The sequence below is a fragment of the Peromyscus maniculatus genome, chromosome 19 (genome assembly GCF_049852395.1).
Source record: "Peromyscus maniculatus bairdii isolate BWxNUB_F1_BW_parent chromosome 19, HU_Pman_BW_mat_3.1, whole genome shotgun sequence".
Lineage (NCBI taxonomy): Eukaryota > Metazoa > Chordata > Mammalia > Rodentia > Cricetidae > Peromyscus > Peromyscus maniculatus.
Genome location: NC_134870.1, coordinates 45899386 through 45925337, shown reverse-complemented (window position 1 = coordinate 45925337; position 25952 = coordinate 45899386). Strand labels below are relative to the sequence as shown.

The following is a 25952-nucleotide window of genomic DNA, read 5'->3' as shown; positions in this document are numbered from 1 at the left end:
TTACAATTGTGTCTGTGCACCACGTGTAGGCTTAGTGCCGAGAGAGACCAGAAGAGGACACTGGATGCTCTGGAACTGGAGTTAGAGATGGTTGTGAGCTGCCTCTCTGCTATGTGTTGAAACCCGATCCTCCGAGCTCGGTGCTCTGTTCATCCATCCATCCATCCATCCATCCATCCATCCATCCATCCATCCATCCATCCATCCATCTATCTGAGATATGCTTTCTCTGTGTATCTCTGTCTGTCCTGGAACTCACTCTGTAGACCAGGCTGGCCTTGAACTCACAGAGATCCGCCTGCCTCTGCCTCTTGAGTGCTGGGATTAAAGGCGTGCGCCACCATGCCTGGCCAGCTGGGTGCTCTCCACCACTGAGCCACCCCTCTAGTCCCACTTGATACATTCTTAAGAAACTGAGCTTACAAGATCCCAGTCTGCTTAAAGTGACCTGGGTTGTCTTCCCCCTCAAGGTTTGGTCCTATTATTTTAATGCTTTCCATCCCTTTGAAATGGCATGATTTCCCCTCCAAACAGCAGTCGGGTAGCTTTATTTGGGAGTTCTCTTCTAGGGACTAGTGTGTAACTAGTATATAATGGCGATGAAGGAATTGAGGAACAAAAAAGATATAAAAGATCAGGTCTAAATGACCTCATTCTCAAACTGCTTCTGACGTTTGCAATGTGCTATTCTTTATATCTGATGCTTTTCTGGTAATACATTCTATACTAATGAGTGAAGAGGCCTGATTTTCCTTCTGTGAGAATTCAACTTAATTATTTGACACTGTAGACTTTTAAACCTTCACGTTGGCCACAACTCCCCTTGTTGCCAAGCCGAGCAAATGAAAATGTGCTTTTAAATGTAAAGAATGACTGGACCTGGTGCCTCAAAGTTTTAATCCCAGCATTCGAGTGACCAAGGCAGGTGGATCTTTGTGAGTTCTAGGCCAGCCAGGGCTACATAGGAGAACCTGTCCCCCACCCCAAAAAAATTACTAAGATGATGAACTTCTTCACCTAAATTTGATTCTTTGGTGATTATTCTTTGCTTAAATGTTAATGTTTGCTTAGCAAACCAAAATGTAAATGTAAAATTGGAAAAACATGGTGCTCTCTTTGGTAGTGCATATACCTAAGTTGAAATGATACAGGGACATTGCATGGCCCCTGTGCACAAATTCGTGAAGCATTCCATATTTACCTGTGTGGGAACATGGGGGTGGTGCGAGCATGAATGTCCCTAGAGCCTTAACCTTTCCTGGAAAGGAAGCTTTTTTTTTTTTTGCCGGTTGTCACTGCCTTTTAAGAAGTCGACATCTAAACATGCCTTCTACTCAGGTGATCCGTTTCCATTCACAAAGAGGATAAAGAATGGGGGAGGGCCGGGCGGCGGTGGCCCACGCCTTTAAATTAATCCCAGCACTCAGGAGGCAGAGGCAGGCGGATCTCTGTGAGTTCGAGGCCAGCTTGGTCTACAAGCGAGATCCAGGAAAGGCACCAAAACGACACAGAGAAACCCTGTCTCGAAAAACCAAACCAAACGAAACAAACAAAAGAAAGAATGGGCAGGGCAGGTGCTGAGTTTTTTTTCCCCTATAACTTAACATAGGAGTTCCTCTCAGGTCTTGCTGGTCCGGTTTGGCCTGTTTTATATGCTGTTTGGATGGATCCTTTTTGTTACCAGCATAAATTGTGTGTGTGGGGGGGGGAGGGGTGAGCTAAGCTAAGATGCTCTGAAAATGATTTCTATAAATCTGCTTACACCAAGTCTAATACTTTCTATCTTAGCTTATATTAAAGGCTTAAGGTGCACTTTGAAAGACTACCACATGAATCCGCCAGCCTGCTGCAAGATCGTGTACATTATTTCCTGGTACCAACCAATCTTTTCCATGGCCCTGAGCTAGTGTAGCTGCGGTTACTTCCAGGGTCTAATCCGGCCCCGTCTTAGAGTGACGGGTACTCTTAGTAGCTGTTGGTATGTGCCAGTGATCGGATGACAACACGAAATGACTTGCCTTGTTAGAGTTCAGCTGTCTGGATAGTAAATCCTAAACACCTTGAGTTTCTGACAATTGTCGTAAACACGGAAGAAACCAGAAGACTTTTATACTTGAACTGTTTATTTAGTCCACATCTTTACCAGAATACAACACTCAACATACAGATTCTTTCAAATAGATTTCTTTTAAGGATTTATTCTATTTATTAAAATGATGTGTGTGTGTGTGTGTGTGTGTGTGTGTGTGTGTGTGTGTGTAGGGATATGTGCATGCTCACATGTGTGCGTGTGTGCGTGCGTGTGTGTGTGTGTGTGTGTGTGTGTGTGTGTGTGTGTGTGTGTGCCTGTGTGCCTGTGCCCGTGGAGGCCAGAGGTGTTGGATCTTCCCTGAAGCTGGAGTTACAGCACTTGTGAGCAGCCTGGAATGGGTGCTGGAGCTGAACTCAAGTCCTCTAGGTATAGATTTTTAGCTGCTGAGCTGTTTCCCAAGCCCCTCAAGTTACTTTCTAGTCTGGTGAGCGGCTTGCCACCATACACCAGGAGAAGGCAGGAGTTAAAGGGGGGTAAAGAACTAGGTGATGATTTCTCTTTCATCTCCATGAATTCTAAAAGGTTTCTGGAGTCTCCCTCATTTGGAGTTTGTTGTTGCTTGTTTTAGGACGTAAAGAATGAAGCTAACTGGATAAATAATTCTGTGCAGTGGGGTGTAGTCGCCTCCATGTTATTTGAGTCTGAATGTGCGTGCATAATTGGAGAGATTATTGGAGAGAGAGTGTTTTGCTGTGGTAGATGTGGTTTAAACCCTAGCGCTGAGCATAGCATTTAGTTTCTCAGCTTACCCACAAAATCTGTGACTCATTTAGTGAATGTGAAGATTTTTGTCCAGATGGTTAGGTTTAATTGTAAAAACTGGAAAGATTTCAAAGTACCCTTTGGGGGAGTGTGGGAAACGAGTCAACAACAACAACAAAAAGAATTAAAAGTAACCATAAATCACTAAATATAGCATATATGTATAGTTGATATTTATAAACACACATTCATATAGACTTAAACACACACATACATGTATATACAGGCAGGGGAGAGCTTCAAGAACCGACTATAGCAACAGGAAGGCTTAGGAGGCGGAAGAAGAGTGATTGCATTATATTCTGCTCCTAATACTTGTGAGTTTAGTCGTTCCTGAGCTCAGAACCAGCTTCCTCACAAGGGTGGAAAGTTCCAACTTCCTTGTCACTGGCGATTCTTGGTTAAGGTCATTGGTTACTAACTCATTAACCATTCAAGTTGCTTGTGCTGCTCCCGCCATGGACTTGGCCTGGAAGCCTGGGCCAGTGTGTTCCTCTCACACGGATGCTGTGTGGCCCAGAGATGCAGCGAGTTTGGTTTCAGCATCTATTTCTTCTTCTCAATTCTTGCCTGTGATAGCCATGCCAGAATGAGTAAAACTAATCCTTGTGGATGCTTTCAAAATGACTTAAGACCTCCTCCTTCCCATCACTTCTTACGCAGATGGGTACTGAAAGCGCGAACATGGGCTCTTTCATGCTTTGTAGCCAGGATACTGATGACCTAATTCTTGACCTCATAAATTACCTTTCTTTTCCCCTAGTAAATTTTCTTTGAAGTTGGTAGGCTAATAGATTCTATGCTGATTTTTTTTTTTTCTTAGTATTACCTAGATTTATAGGGAGAGAAAGAAATGATCTGGCTTCAGGAAATAGCCAGACAGAAGGGGAGGCTGTGTGGCTATTGACAATGTTTGTTTTGTTTGAGTAAAGTGGACATGGGCTATGGAAAATGGTCTATGAGGAAGCAACATAGGCACATTTCTTACACGGGAAAGGAAATGCACCAGACATCAGAAAGGGTAGAGCAGTGAGCTAAGAGAGCTAAATCAATGTGTCATGCTTAACCACATACCAGTTGCTTTCGTAGTTGATGATGGGATCTTTAAATCAGCCCAAGGTTTGAGACCGAGGTTGTTTTGCAAGAAAGGAAGATTTAAAAGAAGAAGAAGAAATCGGACAGTCATGTTGGTATGGTGAGTTTCAGGTTATGAAAAGACATGTGTACGAGAGTAAGGAGAGAAAGCTTCCGGTGTGGGAGTAAGCTGAAGTCTGTGGGGCTGTTACACAAAGGGCAATGGAGGGCAGGGTTAGCCGGAGGTTCCCTACCTTAATGCGGAAGTGATCTTTGCCTTGCTCCCCTTGGCTAAATTCCTGCAAAACTATCTTTCTCCATCTTCTGATAGCCTCCTGTCTGTTTACAGTCTGTTTTTTCTCCCTCTGTTTGTCAAGAGCTTTGCCCTGGGTTAGCAATCCATCGGTTGGCTCTTAATGGTGATTTTGAGATAGCGCTCCCTACCCTCCCTAGTCCAGGTGGATGGACTGATAAAGGCCAGAGATAATGAGGCTCAAATGGAGGGTTTGTCTGGTAGGAAGACAGGCAGGGGGGTGTGGTTGCTGGCTTCTGTGACGGTCTTTGAGGAGCCATCTTTTCTTCCTATGAGTCAGGCTGATTTTAGAATCAGCTCGCTCTATTCTTTCTCTTGACCCTTCTTCTCTTTCTTTTTTCCTCCTTCCCTCCCCTCCTTCTTCCCAACCAAGGGCCTCATTCATACTAGGAAACGCTCTATCACTGAGCCATATCCCTTATCCCTTCTGTAGAGATTTCTTTTAATATGGCACTACAAATGAAAGTGATACGATTGAAGCAGAATGTGACATTTCCCCCTCCTGAATTTTAAAACCTTTTATAACTTAATGTAGAGAGCCAGTAAGCACATGAGATCCCGAGGATGCATGGCGTCACTCAAGCGTACTGTGAGACAACTTGAGAGTAATACTCATGCTGTTTGTTTCTGTATTTTGTATTTGTTATGAATTTCATATATGTATGTCCAGTTATGTTGTGGTTTCTACAATTTGTTGCAGATTTCTCACGAACCTGATAAATTAATTCCAGGAATGGAAATAAGAATACTGTACATTACTGATGAGGTGAGGATTGCCTTATACAGTTCAGGCTTCAGGAGTCCCAAGGCCACAGTGGGTTATAAGAAGACAGGATTTGTGCCAGGAGTGGTATATTTTATTCCATCCCAAGCCTTGATTTGGACAATGGGAGTTAGGGTTGACAGAGCACACAGTTGCATTTTTTTTCCATTAGAAATTCTGGACTGGGGCTGAAGAGATGGCTCAGTGGTTGAGAGCACTGGCTGCTTGTTCTTCTAGAGGACCCAGGTTCAATTCCCAGCACCCACATGGCAGCTCACAACTGTCTGTAACTTCAGTTCCAGTGACCCTGACACCCTTACAGACATACACTCCAGTGCACACAAAAATAAATAAATCTTTTAAAAAAAGAAAGAAATTCTGGCCTATCTTAAGACACGGTGTTGTAGAATATTAGTTGAAAATGTGTTTCATTTGTTTATGCTGTAGAATGTTTGTTTAATGATGTAAAGATGTATTGTATTCTTTTGTATTGCCTTTGTTTAACTCTGTGAAGCTGTGTTACTTTGCCTGTCTAAAACACTTGATTGGTTTAATAAAGAGCTGAATGGTCAATAGCGAGGCAGGAGAGGGATAGGTGGGGCTGCCAGGCAGAGAGAATAAATAGGAGGAGAAATCTGGGAAGAGGAGGTCGAGGAGTGAGAGAAGGAAGAGGAGGAGGATATTGGGGGCCAGCCACCAGCTACACACAAGCCACAGAGTAAGAAGTAAAGAGGGGTATATAGAATAGAGAAAGATAAACGCCTAGAGGCAAAAGATAGATGGGATAATTTAAGTTAAGAAAAGCTGGCAAGAAACAAGCCAAGCTAAGGCCAGATATTCGTAAGAAAGCATAAGCCTCTGTGATTATTTGGGAGCTGGGTGGGGGCCCCACCAAAAAGCCAAAGGAGTAAAAAAACAAAAAACAAAACAAAACAAACAAACAAAAAAAAAAACAACTACACAGTGGAAAAGAGGGTCACTGGAAAAAAAAAACTGTCGATTTGCCCCGCTTGTGAGCTACTTTTGGCAATGTTTCTTTAAGACTTTCAATGACAGGACATTGCTCTGATGGAAGAGGTTGAATCTCAGAGGCTGAGGTGGCTATGGTTTGAAGCTGCATTGGAGGGTAAAGAGCTCTGTCAAGTGCACGCTTGGGATGGAAGAGGAAGACCAGTTGGAGCAGAAAGAGCTGGGCCAGCAGATCCTGCAAGTGATGCCGAGCTGGAGGGGGCCTGAGCTTGGAATCTGGATTGATTGGATTGGATGCAAGCACTATTTTTTTGGATGTGCTTCCTAGCCTTTTTCTTGGCTGACTGCACATGCTGTTAAATCCCCTCAGATAACACACGAGGCATGTGTTTTGCACAGACCATGTCCAGCTTGGATTGGGACCTGGGCCTAGCCCAGTCATGCAAGACCTTGTAGGCCCTGGTTAAGGAGTTCAGATTCTAGTTGGAGTAAAAATGTGATTCCAAATTTTAAGCAAGGGAATAACATGATTTAGTTTGAGTTTTAAAAAATTTCCTCTGGACTGCTCTTGGTATGGGGAACTGGCAGCCAGAGGCATAGTGAAATTGGTTACAGGACTTTTTCAGAAGCTCCCATGAGACATGGTAGGTGTCTTCGTTAATTATAGAGTTTGGTTGAAAGTAGTCATGTTGTCCAAAGGTAAAGATAGACTACAGCTAAAGCAATCTGGAGTTGTGAATGAAATAGTGAGAGTTAAGGATAACAACCGAATGGGGTGGGGTCAGTGGAATCAAGAGTCATGAGTCACTCTCCCCCACCCCCCAACAGGGTTTCTCTGTGTAGCTTTGAGCCTTCCCTGGGACTCACTTGGTAGCCCAGGCCAGTCTCGAACTCACAGAGATCCGCCTGCCTCTGCCTCTCAAGTGCTGGGATTAAAGGCGTGCGCTGCCGCCGCCGCCGCCGCCGCCGCCGCCGCCGCCGCTGCCACCCGGCGAGTCACTTTTTTTAAAAATTTGTTTCGGGTCTCATGTGTTCCTGACAGGCTTCATTCAATAAACAGCTGAGGATAACCTTGAACCTCTGATCAGCTGCCCTCATCCTCTGAGTATTGCCATTACAGGCATGCACCAGCACACCCAGCTATGATACACTTTTGATGCAGCCTAGGCACATTGACGCTTGTGTCCTTCATTCATTCAGTTAGATGGTTAGGGTTGGCACAAACTGGGATGAACTCGAACAAGTTTGACTTGGAAGTTGGTAAGCTGTGAGCAGTCACCCAGAGAGTGAGCGTCCTTAGGAAAGACAGAGACCAGAGCTGAGCCATGGAGCATTAAGAGGAGCCAGGGGCACATGGGCGGTGGAACAGGAAACCCCAGGCAATCTGGTGTTTCTGGAAAGCAAGTTTAGAAATTCCATCCAGGTGGCTCTGATCGTCTGTGCCAAAGGCTGCCAAGATTTCAGGTTAAGATGAGGAGACTCAGAATCAATGGCTGCTAAGCTCAATAATTGTAGTCCTTACTGAAACACAGGAACAGGGAAACACAAAATGTCACTGAAGACTTAGGTTATTTTCTAGATGGTGGAAAAAATCAGAATATGTCAATACTTTTTAAATGGCTTGACATAAGGACAGAAATATTAATCTAAATATTTGTTATTTACTGGGGGTGGGGGGGGGTGTTTCTAGCTGTGGATGTAGGTCGAGTATTTTCCTAGCTTGCACAAAGCCCTAAGATTGATCCATAGTGTCCTCCTTAGCTGTAGCGCAGGTTCAAGGACAGACTAGGATACATGAGACCCTGTCTTATAAAAGGACAGGAAAATCACCATCTATCATTTTCAAAATGTAAGGAACTTTTACTAGCCTGTTTGTATGCTGCTGTGGAAGGAGGAGGAGGAGTATAATTATACCAGGGCGGAGGCAATAAATGCTCTTTAATAGGCATGAGGGTCAGGGTAGGGAGACTGGGTACCTAGGGCTGCCTTGGATGGTTGCAGTTGAACAAGTCCTCTGCTGTAGCATGGAAAGATGGAGTAGAGTGTCACACACAGAGAGCTGGTAGAATTTGTGGCTAAAAAACAAAACCCCTTCGGATTAAAACAACAGTAACAGCTAGCAAATTTTTGCTGGTGACTGCACAGGCCTTGCACATGCTGAGCATGATGGGAAACAATGCCCCTGGCCAGGAAGATTCTATTTTACCATCTGTGCCAGTTGTTACAGTGTTAAGGGACTTAGAAATTTCATTAATAGAGATGTTGTAGACAACAGTTGTGTATCCATTTTTTTTTCCCATTCCTCCTGTGGTTTAGGGATCTTTGACTATTTTGTATTCAGGATATACATGCCTTTACATACCTCAATTTGTTTTTCTATTCATGCCTTTAATCCATTTCTTCATTGAACAAGTAGTTTTTGAATGCCCGGGTCTGGGTCTCCAAGCCACTGTAGTGAGCAAGACTCTGCCCTCGGAAGCAGATATGCTAGTTTCTTATGGAGAAACCCTTTTGTTTCATGGTGGTGTGTGTTGTAAGGGAAAAATCCAGCAGGGGAGGATGGAAGAGTGAACTGGTAGAAGGGAGAGTTTGTGCGTGAGTAGGACGTGAGTACAGTCAAGAGCCATTTGACCCTCTGATGGAGTGAAGATCCCAGAGCTCAGTCCCTGAGGTGGGGAGTGTTGGTGTGTGTGAGGAAATACAGTCTCCAGAGTGGCTTGAGCTGGATGATGGAGAGGAAGAAGACAAGGAATGCAGTGGTGAGGGCAGGCTGTGGTCTCAGTGGTCTTAGCGCAACTTCTGACTCCATTCCTACCTAGATCTTTTGCGTTTTCATTTCTGAGTGGTGAAGGGAGATGGGAGTATTATCTTGTGTGAATTATGCCCACTGACTCCACATGGAACACTGCCAATCCCGAGGGATATGGGAAATGGGCAATCTAGAACCTTCCTTAGAAGACATTGATTGAGAAAATGTCCATTTTCTGAGGGAATGTTTTCTAGCTTTTAGGTGTTCACACATGCACACACATACTTTATACACACATACATGCACACACATAACCACCCAAGCACACACTTAATATGTACACGCACTCACACACCCCCACACATGCACACACTCACACATACACACTACATGTGCTGTCACATTATACATAAAATTGACTATTATTACATTCGCAAACAACAGAATTTAAAAAATGATGGGGTGATGCTCTAAAGACCGACCTGTTGGGTCTCTTGTTTTACCCCCCTCTATGTTACACTCCCTTGGAGTGTAACATATCTACATATTGGGTGGTGTCGCACAGGTTGTTAATCCTAGCACTCAGAAGGTTGAGGCAGGAGGATCACTCAAGTCCGAGGAGGCCAGCCTGGGCAACACAGTGGGGCCTTGTCACAAACAGACTTAAAGCCAAAGAGCCTGTCTCCCACTTCGAGCCCGTGTAAATTAGTTGTGTTTAGTAAACTGCTCCTTTGTTTTGTTGTTCATGATGCAGAATCTTCTGTGTGGTCCAGGCTGGCCTCAAACTGGAGAGTCACCTTCCTCGGACTTAAAGTAATTCTTAAAAGATTTTTAAAAGATTTTCAAAATCAGTACAGGAGTTTGGAAAAGTTGAAGTTGTGATGATCTGTCTCATAATGGAGATTGGGCATTCTTTCCCCAATACCTCATCCTCCCCAGCCGCCTCCCTAGAGCTATTCCAGTTAAGCTCCGAGTCTTCCTTGAAGGGGTCCCTATCTGTCATATGGTTTTGTACTTCTCATCTCCTGCACAAATGAGAGCACATTAAAGAAACCCATCTGTACATGGCTCTGTTGTGGAAATCACTCTTTTACCTTGGATTCCAGTTTATCTGGTCTGCATGGAGGTTATTGGCAGTGTTTTTCAGCTATTTTTAAAAAAATGTCCTAGTGAACATCTTTTCATGTATACATCTCAAAATTCAATTTTCCTCCAACCCGATTGTATGTTGTGGATCACCCAAAACTAGACCATACAATGTGTGTTTGGCTACAATTTACCACCCTGGGTGATGATTTTCTGGCTTGGATGTTAATCTGTTAGCAATTTACCATTTCAATTTGTATTTTTCATTAGCACAAGTCATTGTATCAGTATTTTCTCAAACACTGGGAACTTGTAATCTTGGCCTGGTTTGTTTCGGAGCCAGCCCCTTCTTGACTTGAAAGTATTTCAGATGTATGTTAATTAAACACTAATTTTTTACATTTTGCAAATTTCCTGCTCATACCCACCCTTTCACACTCCCTTGAGGTCTAGCAAGCCTCCATGGTAGACGGTTTGCAAATTTTTTTCAAAAATAATTTATTTTTATTGTATGTTCATTGGTGTTTTGCCTGCATGTGTGTCTGTGTGAAGGTGTCAGAAGCCCTGGAACTGGAGTTACAGACAGGTATGAGCTGCCATGTAGGTGCTGGGAATTGAACCCGGGTCCTCTGGAAGAGCAGACAGTGCTCTCAATGCTGAGCCATCTCTTCACCCCTGCAAATATTTTTTCCCATCTCTTAGCTCTGGTTTGTAATTATGCAAGTCCCCCACCTGCTCCCAACTACTACCCCTGTGCCAAAATCTTAAACTGTGTAATCAAGTCCATAATTAGTTTCCTTTTCACGGCTGCTGGACGCTGCATCGGCTTAGGGAGACCTTTCTTATTCCAAGATTATCAAATTGTTTTCTACTGCTTTTGTGGTGCTGTGACTCTCTTTTAGTCTTTGTTTGTTTTATTGAGACATGGTCTCACTATGTAGTCTTGGCTGTCCTGGAACTCTGTAGACAGGGCTGGCCTTGAACTCCCAGAGATCTGCCCGCCTCTCCCTCTTGAGTGCTGGGATTACGGACATGCTCCACCATGCCTGGCTTGAACACTATGCTTTGATCAGAGTTGTATATCTCAGTTACCTAAGGAATGCTTAAAGCTTCTTCCCCTCCCCATACACTGAGTCCCAGGTGCCCTGCCCTGTTCTCTGTGTGGATTTGGATAAAGATTCAAGCCACTATCTGAAGATTCTCTCTCTCCCCCCACCCCAAGAATGATTATTCGAATCTACTTTTAGAAGAGATAGCTCCTTATACAAAAATCACCATAGTACTGCTTTAAATACCAGTTCATTAAGGTGTTGGGAAGGTGTGGCCAAATGCGAGAGGGAACCGGAAGCTCTGACTGTGCAGGTCTGGCCCCAGGTGGCTTTATGGCCGGGACACACTTACTCCTGCTTCATGGAATCATGGGGTGGAAACTCCGCCGCGCAGATGAACTGCTTACGTAGTAAAGATGAGCCAGGCTGTATGTTACCTGTGCAGGCCACCTCTTCCGGTCAGCTGCGCTTTGACCTTTTATGATAATGGGCAAAAGCCACTGTTAGGGGATCTTGTTCTCTGTTTCTGTTTTTTTTTTTTTTTCTTTCTGGGACCGCATTTTCTGAATGTCCTTCCATTTCCCCAAGAGCTGTGACACCCCCCCCTCCCCCGCCAGCCCCGTTTCTGCTTTCGGCACCGTAGATTAAAGTCTTTTTTTTTTAGGTTTTTCGAGACAGGGTTTCTCTGTGTAGCTTTGCGCCTTTCCTGGAACTCACTTGGTAGCCCAGGCTGGCCTCGAACTCACAGAGATCCGCCTGCCTCTACCTCCTGAGTGCTGGGAGGTGCGCCACCACCGCCCGGCTATGATGAAAGTCTTATGTACACCTTTTCCATTTTGTTCTGTGGTCTGCGCGCACATTTTTCTTGTGAGACCACAGGCAAAGACACTGTTAGAAACGATCTGGGTTTTTGTCTGTCTTGCATTTACAGGCATTTTTAAAAATTCTTTAAAAGTGCCATTATTTGTGTGATTGGTTGGATTGCATCTGCTTCCCAAGTCTGCTCGGGCCTGTCTGTTGAATTTTAAAAGAACAAAGATAAAGATGATTTCCTCAGAAAGTTTACCCTGTGTCAGAATAACAGATTGCAATGGTGTCCTGTGTGTTGGGAGATTTTTTTTTTTTCTGATGGTTTCTTTATTAGCCACAAAACCCCCAGAGCTAAAATGGACAGCTACTCTTCCAAAAATGAAAAGAAAATACCCTCAATATTCAAACAAAAGAGAGATGCCTGTGGGAAAGTTTATACCAAAGCAAACGTGATTTGCAAAAGAAAAAAGTGGGGGGGGGGCTGGAGATATGGCTCAGGGCGAATAAAGTTTGATATGTGTGAATGAGGGACTGAATTCAGATGTCAGCAGCACTCAGTCAAAAAGTCAGGTGTGGCCACACTCACCTATAATTCTGGCCTGGGGCAGTGCAGACAGTATTCTCTAGGGTACTGGCCAGACAGGCTAGCAGAAATGGAGGGTTCTGGGTCCAGTGAAAGGTATTATCTCAGAAACTAAGACGGAGAGTGGTGGTGGGGGGGCACTCAAAGTCAATTTCATGCCTCTGCACGTATGCACACCAGAACATACACACACACACAATGTGTGCATATACATATATGCATAAAAATAGTCAGCCCTTGTGGGTGGAGTGTGATGAGAGCTGAGGAAATCCTGCCTGAATTCAGCCTTTTTCCTCTGTGCTAAAATTCACGGAAGAACTTGAAACGTTACCCTATCTGAGGGTTTCTATATGTCACCATTGTCTGTGCCCCTGTGTAATCATTAGCCATAACTGTTGTTGAAAAGAACAGTGGCTTTAGTGGGTCATGCACGGTAGAGCACGCCTTTAATCCTGGCAATCAGGAGGCAGAGGCAGACAGATCTCTGAGATTGAGGCCAGCCTGGTCTTTATAGCAAGTGACGAGTCAGCCAAGGATTTACATAGTGAGATTATGCCTGAAAAAGAGTTGAACTGTGGTTTTATTTTTTTTAACCTTTAAATTACCCATTAACCTCAACATGCTATTTAAGCATATTCATTATATTATTTTTATTATTATTATTATTATTATTATTTTTGGACAGGATCTCACTGTATAGCTCTGGCTATCCTAGAACTCACCATGTAGACCAGGCTAGCCTTGAACTCATAGAGACCCCCCCTGCTTCTGCCTCTGGGAGTGATGGGATTAAAGGCGTGCACCACTACACCCAGTGTAAATATTTTTAGAAAAATATACTTTCTAGTATAGATTCAGTTGATCAAATTTATGCATGTTTGTATAGTTGTAGCTGAATGAATTCTGCTGCTTCTGTGTTGCACAAACATGGTTGCGGCTCTTAGAAAGCCTCTACTCGGTTGTGTCTTTCTTAACGTTTAATGGTTTTAGTTGTTTAAAGTGGCTCGCACCCGTAACCCCAGCTCTGAGGAGGCAGAGCTACGAGTCGCCTTGCAAGTTGGAGGCCAGCCTGGGCTACGCCGTCACACCCTGTTTTGAAACACAAAACAAAAATTACTGGCACAACAAAAAGATAGTTTGAGCAAAACGAGTGGCGAAGAGAATCCTCTCTGTGAATTATTGAAAAAGAGGATGCCCAGTGATGGGGAATCGTTGCATCTTTTGGTGTAACCTTCTGATAGTATTAGCAAAACCCAGGGAGAGCTGCCATCCCCCCCCAGACACATTATTTACTTAGAAGGCTAGCTCTGTCCTCATAATAAAAAGAACTAGTCAATTCGTTTTAATCTTGATACAGTAAGTTTTAATCTTGCTGCTCAATGAATGTTTCTTGACAGTAGCTCCTGCAATTAATGTTTAAAGACTTTCAAAGCAGTATCTTGTCCATTTTTTATGACAATTTTCTAAGATCGTAAGATGCTATTATCTCTGGTTTGCAAGCAAAGAAACTGGTTTTCAATGAATGTCAGAACCCTGGGTCTATAAAGAGATCCCCCCCCTTTTTTTTTGTTTGTTTGTTTGCTTTTGTTTTGTTTTCTCTGTGTAGTCCTTGCTGTCCTGGAATTCACCGTGTAGCCCAGGCTGGCCTGGAACTCAAAGAGATCCACCTGCCTCTGCCTCCTGAGTTCTGGGATTAAAGGCGTGTCGCCACACCTGGCTGGAAGCAGTTCTTGGGATGTCTGCTGTAATGAAAAAGCGCCACAAACCTTGCCTGAATTACCTCCTGACTGCTCAGTTGCCTCTAGGTTCACAAGTTAGGGTTTTAACTGAGCTCTATGGATCCTGTTTCCAGGGATTAGGAGAAAGGAAAAAACACACAAAAGGAGAAACCGGAGCTTCGGAGACTGCTGGGCTGCTTAGGTCCCACAAAGTGTTTGAACCCAAGAGCAGACTCCTTGATTTAAAATGCTCCGTCAACAAGCCCTTGAATTAAGTGGCTTACTGGGGACCAGACAGGCTATGGAGAAGTGACAGGAACCCCCTGCTTCGCTTCCCTTTCCTGATGTTTTTCCCCCACCACCCCATGCTGAGTTTCAAATGAAGAACAACAAATGAGAGAATAGGAAAACACTTTGTAAATATAGAGTCTTTTACAGATCCAAGCCCAAACAAATCTGTAAACGGTAGGGAAACCCAGGCCACACATTTTGCGGTGGCTTCTGTTCATATATTAGGGAGCCTGCTGGAACCCCGCTAAACAATTAGTTGCCAGCTGTTTGCTTTAATCTGATCATTTACAAAAAAATACAGCAGTCCTCCCTGATAGCAGTTAAAGACGGAGAGGACTAAAATGAAGGCTGTGCCTCCGTTACATACTTTTGTAAATGCTACCTATGTGGGTGGGGAAAACAGGTGGGATTCTAATTCTAGAGATATCAGTGAATTTATATCTGTTTTCCTGAGAGAGCTGGAGAGAAGACATTGAAGTCTTAGCACACACATTGTGATGTCTTCGACAATGGGAAGCACTGTGTTAATTTGGAGAAACTCATTAATGTGTAGGTTAGTGCTAGTAGTGCCTCTTAATTAAGTTTCAGTGGATGGAAGAAGTATTAGGAACGGAATACATAGGAGATTTTGCAGAATTTCTGATTGAGGTAGGCCAGTGGCTATTTCTACCGTGCATGCTAATTTAAAAATAATTCAATAACGATTCAATTTGTGTCATCCTGGCATTTGCAAGGGGACAGGAAGAAGTCTTGCTTGTCTTTATTCACCAAATAGCAGTTTGCAGACCCTTACAAGCTCCCATATGTCAGTGAAAAACATTTTCCAAGAAATTGGCAGGACTGCACTTGGTAGCTGCCTGCCAGCTTCTTCCTGGGCCCAATTCAACAGAGAAGGCAAAGGAAAAAAAAAAAAAAATCCTGTGTTAGTGGCTGAATTACTCTGACAAGCTTTCACATCGCCCCTCCTCTTATTAATATTCTTTTTGATGTGAGCTTGTAAAACAGAGGATTGGCTGTTAATCTCCAAGATCTCAAGGGCTTTTGGCAGTGGCCCATAATTGATGTGTTCACATGGCTGTTGTCTGACTACTAATGATTCGACAGCAGTGTTATCTACCAGCTAAATCAGTGTTGCTTATAAATCACACTTGATAAACTGAAGTTTCATTTCTTCAAAGAGTCCGGACTGAACTGCCAGGGGCATTTCATGATTCTCTGACAGCTTAGATTACGTTTATTTTTCATTTCTGTTTGACAAAATATGAGACTCCCTCACACCAGTGAAAGAGAATTTGTTTTGTTTCTCTAACGAGGCAGTTGGAGGATGATAAGCAGTGAAAGATGACCAGTTCTCTCCTGAAGGATGTACAGATTGGGCGGCAGATGGAATTTTCACCGCCGTGGCCATCCTTCAAGGTGAGTGGAGTTAGGCCCGTGACACAGTGGAAGACAAAGAGTGGAGGAAGTTCTGAGAATGTGGGCCTGTGCTCACATTGTGACCTGTGGCCAGGGCAGGGCAACCAGAACTGTGAGGTTACAGTAACCATTCAGTCACCGCGTGTGCTGAGCCCGCGTGTCAGGTATGACTTCCTTCTACGGAAGGCCGAGAGGAAGAAGCCGGAGGAAGATTTTACAAGATGAGGTAACAGCCTCAGAGCTTCTGTCTGCTGTCCTCCACCACCCACTGGGGACACTTGAGGCCATAGACACATAGACACACCCAGAGTTTCCCATCTGCTCTGGAGATAGGAAACCAGGTTGCAGGGTGCTTGTTCACAGCGGGCTGTGACCGAGAACTTCCGCTAAGTCATGGGTGTTTATTTGGCCACAAACGCCTGTGGCTCTGAGCTGACTTCCACCGTATACAAAAGTGCAAAACAAAGGAACTGAGTTTCTTAGCTCCTTTTGTTGCTTTTCTGTAAATTTTGCATATCCTCTTGAGTTGTTACGAGGTGTCTGAGATCCTTTTTACTAAAAGCGTTAGTTTATATATTATGTATGTAAATATATACACATACACACACAGACACACATATATGATACAGGGTCTCTCTATGTAGTCCTAGCTTTCCTGGAGTTCCCTATGTAGACACGGCTGACCTTGACCTCACCAAGATCCTGCTTCTGCTTCCCACCCACACCACCACGCCTGGCTTGTACCCATAAGTTCTTAAGACCACAAATTTGTAAATTTCAAAAAAAAAAAATCGTTAAATCAAAAATGTGATATTTTAGAACGGATTTCCTTGTTGTTGTGTGTTTGAGATAGGATTTCATTCTGTCTCCTAGGCTGGTCTGGAATTCACTATGTAGCCTTGAGCTATTGGTGATTCTCCTGCCTCAGTTTCCTGAGTGCTGGGATTACGGACAGGAGGCACTGTGTCTGGATAAGGAATGGAATTTTGTTTGTTTGTTTTTTGAGATAGTGTCTTTAAAGAAAAACTTACATAGTTTTAAGATGTATTAGAAGTTGCTTTACCAAAATGTATAGCTTTTGGGCCAGTGAGGTGGCTCATTTAAGTAAAGGCACTTGCTACCACGCCTGAAGACCTACCTGAGTTTGATCCTCAGGACTCACAAGTTAGAAGGAGAGAAGAATTCTCTCAAATTGTCCCCTGACCTCCACATGTACACATTTGGATGACTCCACATTTAGATGACTTATGCCTCCCATCCAAATAAATAGTTTTTTTTTTTTTTTTTTTTTTTAATGTATAGGTTTATTCAGGGTAAAATCTTGGGAATAGGGATTTGTTCGTTGTGATTATTTAAAGAGGTATTAAAAAAAACTATCACAAAGCATGAGAATGTACTTACTATCAAAGCTACTGAAATAAATTTTACCAGCCCATCCAGATCACCTGACCCCAACTCAACAAAATACAATTCCAGATCAAACCAAACCAAAACCATGTGGATCTTAGAGTGCTAAGATTTCAGTTCTTTTTTATATTTTTGAGATTTAGTAAGAACTATAGGTGTGTCTATGTGCTCATGGGTGCTAAAGGAGGGTGTTAGAGCCCCTAACGCTGGGGTTGCAGGTGGTTGTGGGAACTGAACTCAAATCCCCCGATAGTCCAAACTCAGTTGCTCGGCCATCTCACTATGTAGTCCTAGTTGAAATTTTATATTTCAATCCTAGGTGCCAGTGTATTCCTTATCTGCTGACTGTGGCTTGCCATGAACATCCATTTTTCCTAGTAAATTTTAATGCTGTAATTAAAATTAGCACTACCATCAAGGACTGAATGTTTATTGATAAGTGTTACTGCTGATTAACAAAGGTACTTATCTCAGCTGCTTATCTCACCGCGACTGATGGTTCAGAGTAATTCTGTTTTTTTGTTTAAACAAAAACAATATAAATGTAGGTTGTTTGGGTTAAGGTTATTCGATTTTAATATGCTGGAAAACTATCCATGATTAACTTTGAGAAGATAGTTCTTCGGCTATTAAAGAGATGCTCCATTTAATTTTGATATAGAATCAGCTATGTAGGGTTTCGAATAGCTGTAAGATATGAAAAAAATGCATTAAGAGGTGTGCAGTGCAGTTCTCATTATAACAATATGTGTATGTAGAAGGGCTGAATTATGATATTAAAAATAAAATAATGAGAATATTTGAAGAGATCTCCTCTCCCCATCCTTAAATAATAATCCACCTGTGAGTTTTATGAAGTTGATCGCCATTGTGGCAAAAATGAGCATGCGTTCTTTAATTTTAAAAGATAGCAGTTTTTCTTGACTGATGATTTAAATGATTCAAGTCAGCTTGATTTAAATTTGGCTGACTGAGTCTACTGCTAAAACTGCAGGTGTTTCTTGACTCACTGGAAAAGTGAATAGAAATATGAACTGTAAGATAGAGAAGAGCAACTTTGGCCAGAGGAGTGCCAGGGGGTTGACAGTAGGGTATGGAATAAGTCCTGTCATCTTTGGAAGGGCACATTCTATAAACTGTATGACTCACATGTTAAAAAATCCTGGACACTTGGAACAAACCTGTGAAAGACGTAGCCGCATGCTCATCAGGAAGTCGTCTCTTCTGCTTGATGTGACTAAGACTTAGAGCAGACATTATTTGTTAGGTGTGAACATGGAACTTAGCAATTTGCCTAGACTGGCTGGCTAACCAGCCTCAGGTATCCTCCTCTGTTTGCTTCCCAGCAGTGGGATTACAGGTTCATGCTGCCACGCTCAGCTTTTTACCTTGGAGTGGGACAAGAGACATGAACTCAGGTTCTTATGCTCTGCCTACAGACCGAGCTTCCTTCCCAGCCCCTGGGATAGTCCTAATTTCATTTTTTTTTTTCCTTTTAAGATTGACTTTTGTTTATATGTGTGCTTGCAGGAGTTTTTGTTGCTGGTTTTGAGACAGGGTCTTACTATGTAGTTCTGGCCGGCCTGAAACTCTCAATGTAAACAGGCTGGCTTCAAATTCACAGAAATCTATCTGCCATTGCTGTTTCTCGGTTACTGAGATTAAAGGCATACGCCACCACCTCCAGCTGTGCACGAGTTTACGTGCCCCATGTGCAAGCGGTATCCATGGAGGCCAGAAAAGGGTGTCTGATCCCCTGGAACTGGGGTTATAAGCATTTGTGAGCCGCCTCCCTGGGTGCTGGGAACTGAGCCAGGGTCCTCTGGAAGATCAGTAAGCACTCTTAAAGACTGAGGTATCTGTCCGTCCCACCAGCAATGAGTCTTAGCACCTTTTCATGACGATCTAAATTCTCTTCTGAAATAAAACATATCTAAAAGTATTCTGGAAATATGAGTGAATGTCCAGAGAGTGTGATCCTGTTAACATCTCCTCCATCTTCTTCTTGGGGCTCTCTAAACACAAGATATAGTAAGGGTGAGAGTAAAAATAGCTTCTAACTTCGGTTTTTATTTACATTTGAGATTTATAAAGATCTCTTTTTTCCTTTCCTTTCCTTTTTTTTTTTTTTTTTTTTTTTAATTTAAAACTGCTACTGTGACATAACTGTCACAAGCTTTCTAAGTGTCATTTTACAGATGACATCAGAACACCCTGACCTCAGCCTTCAGCTAGGGTCTTGGCCAGAATACAGGTTCTGGAGGAGGAAACAAAATCACCCTCTGTCCAAATCTCATCACATATCAGATTCGAAGTAATTGTAAATATTTAATTATAAATCCATTTCCAGGGAATTTTAAAGCTTTTCACTTTTCTTCATTGTTGAAAAACCACCTCTGGTTTTCAGAAGCCAGAGTAGCAAGATTGTCGAATGCTACTCTAGCCACGTTAGCCTTGCGACAAATTAGACCCTGTGAACTTGGCGCCTTTAGGGACTTTGGGTGGAGCAGAAGGAGCTAGAAGGGAAGCTTGAAACAACGTGATACCCACAGGTTCTGTGACTCCTCTTGAGGTGAAGGTCACTTTATCTTCTTTCCTGGCTGCCAGTGATACACAGAAGGTATCTTTAAGACGGCCTTTAAGGGTTTCTCAGAGACTGAGTCATTGATGGAAGAAAGGCTGTGGATACTGAGTCATGAGCTTTAGCCTGGATTGAGACAGAAGGATCCTGGTTGGTGAAAAGACCACACGCCAGGGGTGGCCTGTGGCTGTCAGGGTGAAATTATGGAAAATGCTTTAAAAAGCTAGCATCCCCTGCTTTTCTGGGAGGTGAGAGACAGGGAGAGAGGCCTCAGGACCAGTTCCTGGTGGCATTGAATGTCAGACCTCTCTGAAACCAGCTTCCTCTCAAGTCTGGTCCTCATCTTCTGATATCTGGGACCTCATCACCATTCTGAGCTCCCCCTCTTTTTTTTCCCTCAGCTCTCTTGGGGTTTCCTGGATTCCTTTCCCCTTCCTTCCCCCCCTCCTGTTTTCACTGAGAGCATCTCATCCTTCCACTGGCTTCATAGTTTCTGCGTGCTGATCACTCAAGTCTAGCTCACTTCCCCCCAGGTCCTGTGTCTACCCAGCAAGCACTCCCCACAGATAGCCCCTCTGCCCAGGTTCCCCTTCCCAGAGACCAACTCTCTCTCCTAACAGAAATGGATGCTTGATACTCAGCTTGGAGCTCGTCCTCATCTCCCACCTTCTCGAGTCTTGGCTGTGTCTCTTCCTCGGACTTCTGCCATGGCATCATAACACACATATACTCTCTCTCCCTCACCCTGCACACCCTTGCCCTCTCTCATCCAATGTGATAAGTCAGTTGATGTTCCCTTACTCCTCCTCCTAGAAACCCCTAGATTCTTATCCTTGCCTGGACTCTTGAATTCCCTCTAGCGATGTGTGACTCTCTAAACTGCCAGTCCCTTAACTACTGCTGCATTCAGGATGGCTTAGATCTATCCTAACCTCTTCTAGGCCAAGCCCTATACAATCTGATAAATCCACCTCAGCACACTCCCTGCCCCACCCCCTCGACGCTCCCACAATGCCTTGGGCTTAACTGACCATCTGAATCCTGACCATAGTCTCTCCTCTGCAGTGACTATTCATCTCTCCTGGAACAATGCTTGCCACATAGAGGCACCTGACAGAAAGACACTGGATAAGAGGATGACTTCCCTAACAGTGAGGCAGCTTTCATTAGCTACTCTTACAAAGGGGAGGGCATGGGTCAATACACGGTGCTCTGTCACAGAAACTAGGCCCTCACACTTTGACTCACTCTGTTGCTCAATACCTCTTGCATGGGGAGCTAAATAATAATCTTTCATTAGGAGCCTTTTCCCACAGCACTGGATTTTGTTAGCCTTCCATTCCTCCCCTTTCTCTTTTTTTTCTGAGATGGGTTCACATATAGCTCAGGCTCTATGGAACTAAAGATGACCTTGAACTCCTGATAAACTTCCCTCCACCTTCTAAGTCCTGGGATGACAGACATGTACCACTACAATCAGGTGTTTGCTTTTATATGAAGTGGAATGGCTTAGCATCATTTTTATGAAAAGGTTTTTTTTTTTTAACTTTTTTTATTTTTATTTTTTAAATTTTTATTTTTAACTGAGTTTATTAGCTCACATCTATAATTGCCATTCTTTGGAAGCTGAGAGTTTGAAGCTAGCCTGGGCTACATTGTGAGTTCAGGGGCAGTGTAAGGCTATAGTATGAGACATTATCAACAGCAAATGAGAGAAAAAAAATTCTTTATTGACACAAGTGCCATTAACATTGAAAACCAGCTGATGACTGTCCTCTTGCCCTATGTATCATTATATGGATAAAGTTTCTCAGAGGACATTTGAAAAATGTTAGAAAAAAATGTTCTCTCTACAGAGAGACCTATTGGGTTTTAAAATCTGTTATGTTCTCAGAAGGGAAAATAATCCTGAACTTGGGAACTGCAATTTACTCATATAGGACTTTATGAGAATAGCTTTTTTTCTCTTTTTTTTCCTTTCTTTCTTTTTTTTTTTTTTCTTTTTAAAGGTTGTGTTATGGGGCTGGGGCAGAACTTACCTAATATGCTTGAAGCCCTGGGTGAGTCTGATCCCCCATAACAAACACATAATAGAATCTATGTGATAGTGAACTTGGTAGAGGGTGTTTACAGGCATTGCTGGGAAATTCATTCGTGGCTTTTGTTTTGTTTGTTGTTATCTTTTTCTTCTCCTCCTCTCCCTCCTCCTCCTCCTCCTTCATTCTTCTGACCTGGATGGGCAGCTTCTCTTCTGGATTGGTTTCCTCATTTCTCAAAATCAAACGAGAAGACCCCCATCTGACTTCCAGTAGAGGCAGGGTAGGAATGACTGTGATTATGCTGCAATGTAGCCTTCAAAATAGGTAGGCATTGATACCAAGATAGACAAAGTCAACATGGTCAGCCCCTGTGGTTGGCCCATGATGCTTTGGGAAAACAAGTTCTGACCCTTTGCAGGACACTCCTTGAGGGCCTGATGTGACTCAGTTCTTGTTATTTATCACCAGCAGCATATACGGTGTAGTTCAAATACCTACATTTTTACAGGACTCTGGGTGGTTAGAAGAGGTCACCTAACCTGGGTGGAGAAAGGATTTTAGTCAAGAACAGGAAATAGAGGACTTTCTCCAAGTAGACTTTCTTGTCCTTTCTCCCCATCTTTCCAACCTTCAAGAAGTTGTGCTCACATCTGGCAGAGTGAGATGAGACATGGCCATTTATCCCACCCTTTCAGCCTGACTTCATAGGAATTTAGGAACCCTGGAATTACAGGCAGTGTGCATGTCAGTGAGTCCTAGCTACGAAAATATATCCCTTGTTCAGCTGAGTTGAAATTGGCCAGTTGGCTCCCATTAGGCATCCTCCGCTGAACAGCATCTGAGTTCACCTCTGAGCTGTCTGTGTCAAGGGAAGGGAATGAGACTGAAGAGGTAGACATGGAATTTGGGTGGAACTTTCCTCAGGAACTCGACTTTTTTTTTTTTTTTTTTTTTTTTTTACCAAGGAGACAGTAAAAGAATTCTTCCCAGAACGAAGAAGGCTTTTCTAGTAACTTCTATGATTGCAACCACCCTTCCCTGTGGTTTGTTTTTATGTTTTAAGCGTCTTTGGAAATAGGATGAGAGGAAATCAGAGCACCCCTTTGAACCAGATGTGACAACACCGACCATTTACCGCTACTATTTAAAGCACACCCACTCGGAGCAGAGAAAAATGTCAGTGGCACTTTCAGAATAGATTAAGTGTCTGTGGCTCAGCAGTGGGGCAGGAGTCTTTCAGAGAACACAAGTGAGGCTAAGTATGTGACAGCTGATACGGGGTGGTGGAAGAGATCTCCAGCCCCAGCTCCCTGCGACATTACACATGGAGCTTCTTTGAGAGCAGATTCAGTTTAGCTTCAAAACAAAACAGAACGTGAAACACTGGGCTGAGTGGGGTAATTACACTGTCTGTGCACACTCATACCTTTGATGGTGCTTGGAAAACAGCCAAGGATAGACAAGGAAAGTGTAAAGGCGTGCTGCTCTTGTTCAAGCATATTTTCTACCTGTGCTCGCACATAGGGCCACCTCTGAGGTGATTCCTGATGGACAGTGAGTGACACCTTCCCCCCTGACCCAGCCTTACGGAGAAGCCTAGATTGTTGGCATTCTGTGTGTCCAGCGTTCTGTGTGTCTTGGCTGGAAATGGAAGCAGTCTTCTTGGCCCCAGGGGAGCAGAGTCATGGTCATGGCCAGGCTTTGGCAGCGTCTCTGCTATGGTTTCAGGTGGCTGTTTCTGTCTCTCAATGCTGGGAATTGAGCCCAGGGTTTCTCACATGCTGTACCAAGTACTCTACCATGGAGCTAACTCCTTACTGTACATGTGTGCTCTGTGTGTGTGTGTGGGCGCGCGCGCGCGCGCGCACTTCTTCATACTCTCTGAGGGGCTCTATCACTCTTGGCATGCCTCCCTTGACACAAGGTCCCTTACGGACCCTGAGCTGGGATACTACTCAGAAAGCCCCAGCTCTCTCTCTGTCTCTGCAACCCCCCCACTTCCTCCACCCCTGGATTTATAGGTGTGTGCTCAACCTCGCCCATCGGGTTTTCATGGGTTTGGGGGATCTGAACCTGGGTGCTCGCTTACAAAGTGCTCTTACCTGCTGAGTCATCTCCTCCGCCTTTGGGGGTGGGGGAGGGGCTGGCTCGGGGGTGGGGGTGGGGTCACAGTATTTGAGGGAGAGCTTTAAACTCTAGGCATGAAAAGAACTTCAGGTGTGTAGCTTCCTGTGTACACAAAGGGCTCAGAAATTCCCTTTGAAGGAGGCGTCTCTCCATCTCCTGCTCTGTTTGTTACCTTTAGAAGAGGTTACTTTGGGCTGACCTAGGTTGGTTCAAATTCTGGCTTGGCCACCCTCTGTCAGGGAGACCCTTCGAAGTTACTCTCCTCATCCCCTCACAATTTTGTGAAGATGAACTGAGAAAAGAGTCATGGAGTGCCCAGTAGAATCCTGCCTAGGACGTCTGTTTGAAAGCTATTCTAATCCCTTTACCCTGTGTGCGTTAAACAGTAGCCCAGGATGTGAACTCGGGACACACGAGGCAAGCACTGTGCAGGCAGGGCTTTGGTCTTGAATTTTAGATCCTTGGATAAGTTGCCCCTGCTTTGGGATCTTGTTTCTGCCTCTGTAAAGGGGTATTGGTGGCGACTCCAGGGTAGAGGAGAACTGGTCCCTTAAATTACCAGCATGAGTTCGCTCCCCCACCTCTCTTTATTTTTTTCACATTGCAAGTTCCAAAGCATAAATTGCTTTTATCCTGGCTCTCAGAAGTGCCTACCACATTTAGGAGAGGCTACATACACGAAGAATAATGACTAAAGCTGGAGCTGTTCTGGTGTGTCCACCGGGAATGGGAATTCAAGCATGATTAGTTTTGGCATCCCGGGGACATGTTTTTAAGCCGACCCCACTCGGCTAGTCAAACAGTGACGTCAAGCAGACGCCTCGCACAGATCGCTGCCATCAGCGGGCACTGGTCACCTCCAAAACGCCGGGATTTCCACTTATGGCAGCGCAGTCTTCTGCCTAATGCCTTTAAAATTAAGAGGTGACTGGGCAAATACCAGGATATGAAGAAAAACGTGAGCCTTAAGTACCCATGCCCCAGCGTGCTCAGAGAATCAAAACATTGACTCTGTGCAAAATGAAACACCACACCTCCAGCCTCTGATGGTCTGCAGTCTGAGAATCCCAGGATTGAAGGGTTAACGACAGGACCCGTGTGGAGATTTGTGAGAACAGACAGAAGAAACCCAGGGCACATTGCCCTGTCAGGCTTCAGCCTCGATGCAGGCCAATGGGGACGGAGGTGGGGGGGGTGGTCTCTGCAGGGAGGAGGCTTCCCTGTCTGCAGCCCTGGGCTTTTCCTTTTCTCACTCCGCCTGGCAGCACTGGCTGTCTCCTGCAGCAGAGCCACGTGGATGTGTCTTTGTTGGTCTAGAGTGCCTGCCGCAGCACCCCTCAGCCGTGCCCGGGAGACCCCTCTGGATTCGCTTTGGGTTTCCTGGTACTGTAGACCCTCTCTGGCTGACGCAGTCCAATGCTCCCACCAGCACTCCAGCTTTGGAGCCTTCCTGGTTCATCAGCACTCAGGAAGCCCTTGAAATAAGGTGAACAGAGAAAAATACTGCCAGGACCTCTGCAGCAGAGTCGTCGTTTTCCCCTCCCCATCCCCCCACCTCTGATCACACACACTAAGTGCCGCTATCTGTGTGTAAATAACCTTCTCTTCCCCGCCTCCCTCCGCCCTCTCTGCTCCCCACCCCCACCCCCGCCCCCTGCTCTTAGGCTCTCTGGCGTGATAAATCGCCCGGCTACTGCACAGCGTGCAGTAACACCTGGGAATAATCATGCAAAAATAACAGTGAGAGACTGCGGCGCGTCTGTTCTTGACATTAACTTTCCTCAGTTTGACAGGCTGCCACCACCAGCTGTTAGACTTACGAGTCTTTTTTTTTTTTTTTCTTTCTTCTTCTTCCCCCAACTGGAGATGGCTGCTCTCCTATTTTGGCCTCTACTAGGTTGCATCAGTATCCCATCAAGATGACAGACAAGAGCTTTGACAGAGGAGCCCTTGCTAAAACTGCCAGTACTTTTGCTCTGAACTTTAATTCTCGTTATTAGTACTCTATAACCCCCAGAGAGTTTTAAGGGAGGATCATCTGATGAGGAGTATGTTTCTTCCTCTAGGAATTGTCTCATGTGAATTGCTTTTGAGTGCGGTAAAGCCTAACCTTGGGCCTCCTA

At 44.3% G+C, this 25952-nt stretch overlaps 1 protein-coding gene and 1 long non-coding RNA gene across 7 annotated transcripts in view; one reads left to right on the top strand and one right to left on the bottom strand.

Moving 5' to 3' along the window:
* Znf608 (zinc finger protein 608) overlaps window positions 1-25952 on the top strand; it is a 109520-nt gene that overhangs the window by 16952 nt on the left and 66616 nt on the right. The window contains exon 1 of one of the 5 annotated variants that reach the window (XM_042264302.2): window positions 13842-15901. The exons of 3 other annotated variants lie outside the window; for them this stretch is intronic. In XM_042264302.2, coding sequence (XP_042120236.2) covers window positions 15842-15901 — 60 coding nt within the window. In that variant the 5' untranslated portion in view covers window positions 13842-15841. Of the gene's footprint in view, window positions 1-13841; window positions 15902-20521; window positions 20815-25952 lie in introns of those variants that run through there. One more of the 5 variants, XM_016006919.3, reaches the window with a different exon arrangement.
* On the bottom strand, window positions 17632-20814 carry LOC121824111 (uncharacterized). 2 transcript variants are annotated; one of them, XR_006065909.2, is made up of 4 exons: window positions 20330-20675; window positions 19633-19789; window positions 18264-18470; window positions 17632-17769 (listed from the first exon to the last, which is right to left on the bottom strand). It is a non-coding gene; the product is annotated as an uncharacterized LOC121824111 (long non-coding RNA). The 2 variants fall into 2 exon arrangements; XR_013046095.1 differs by having other exon boundaries at window positions 18264-19789; window positions 20330-20814.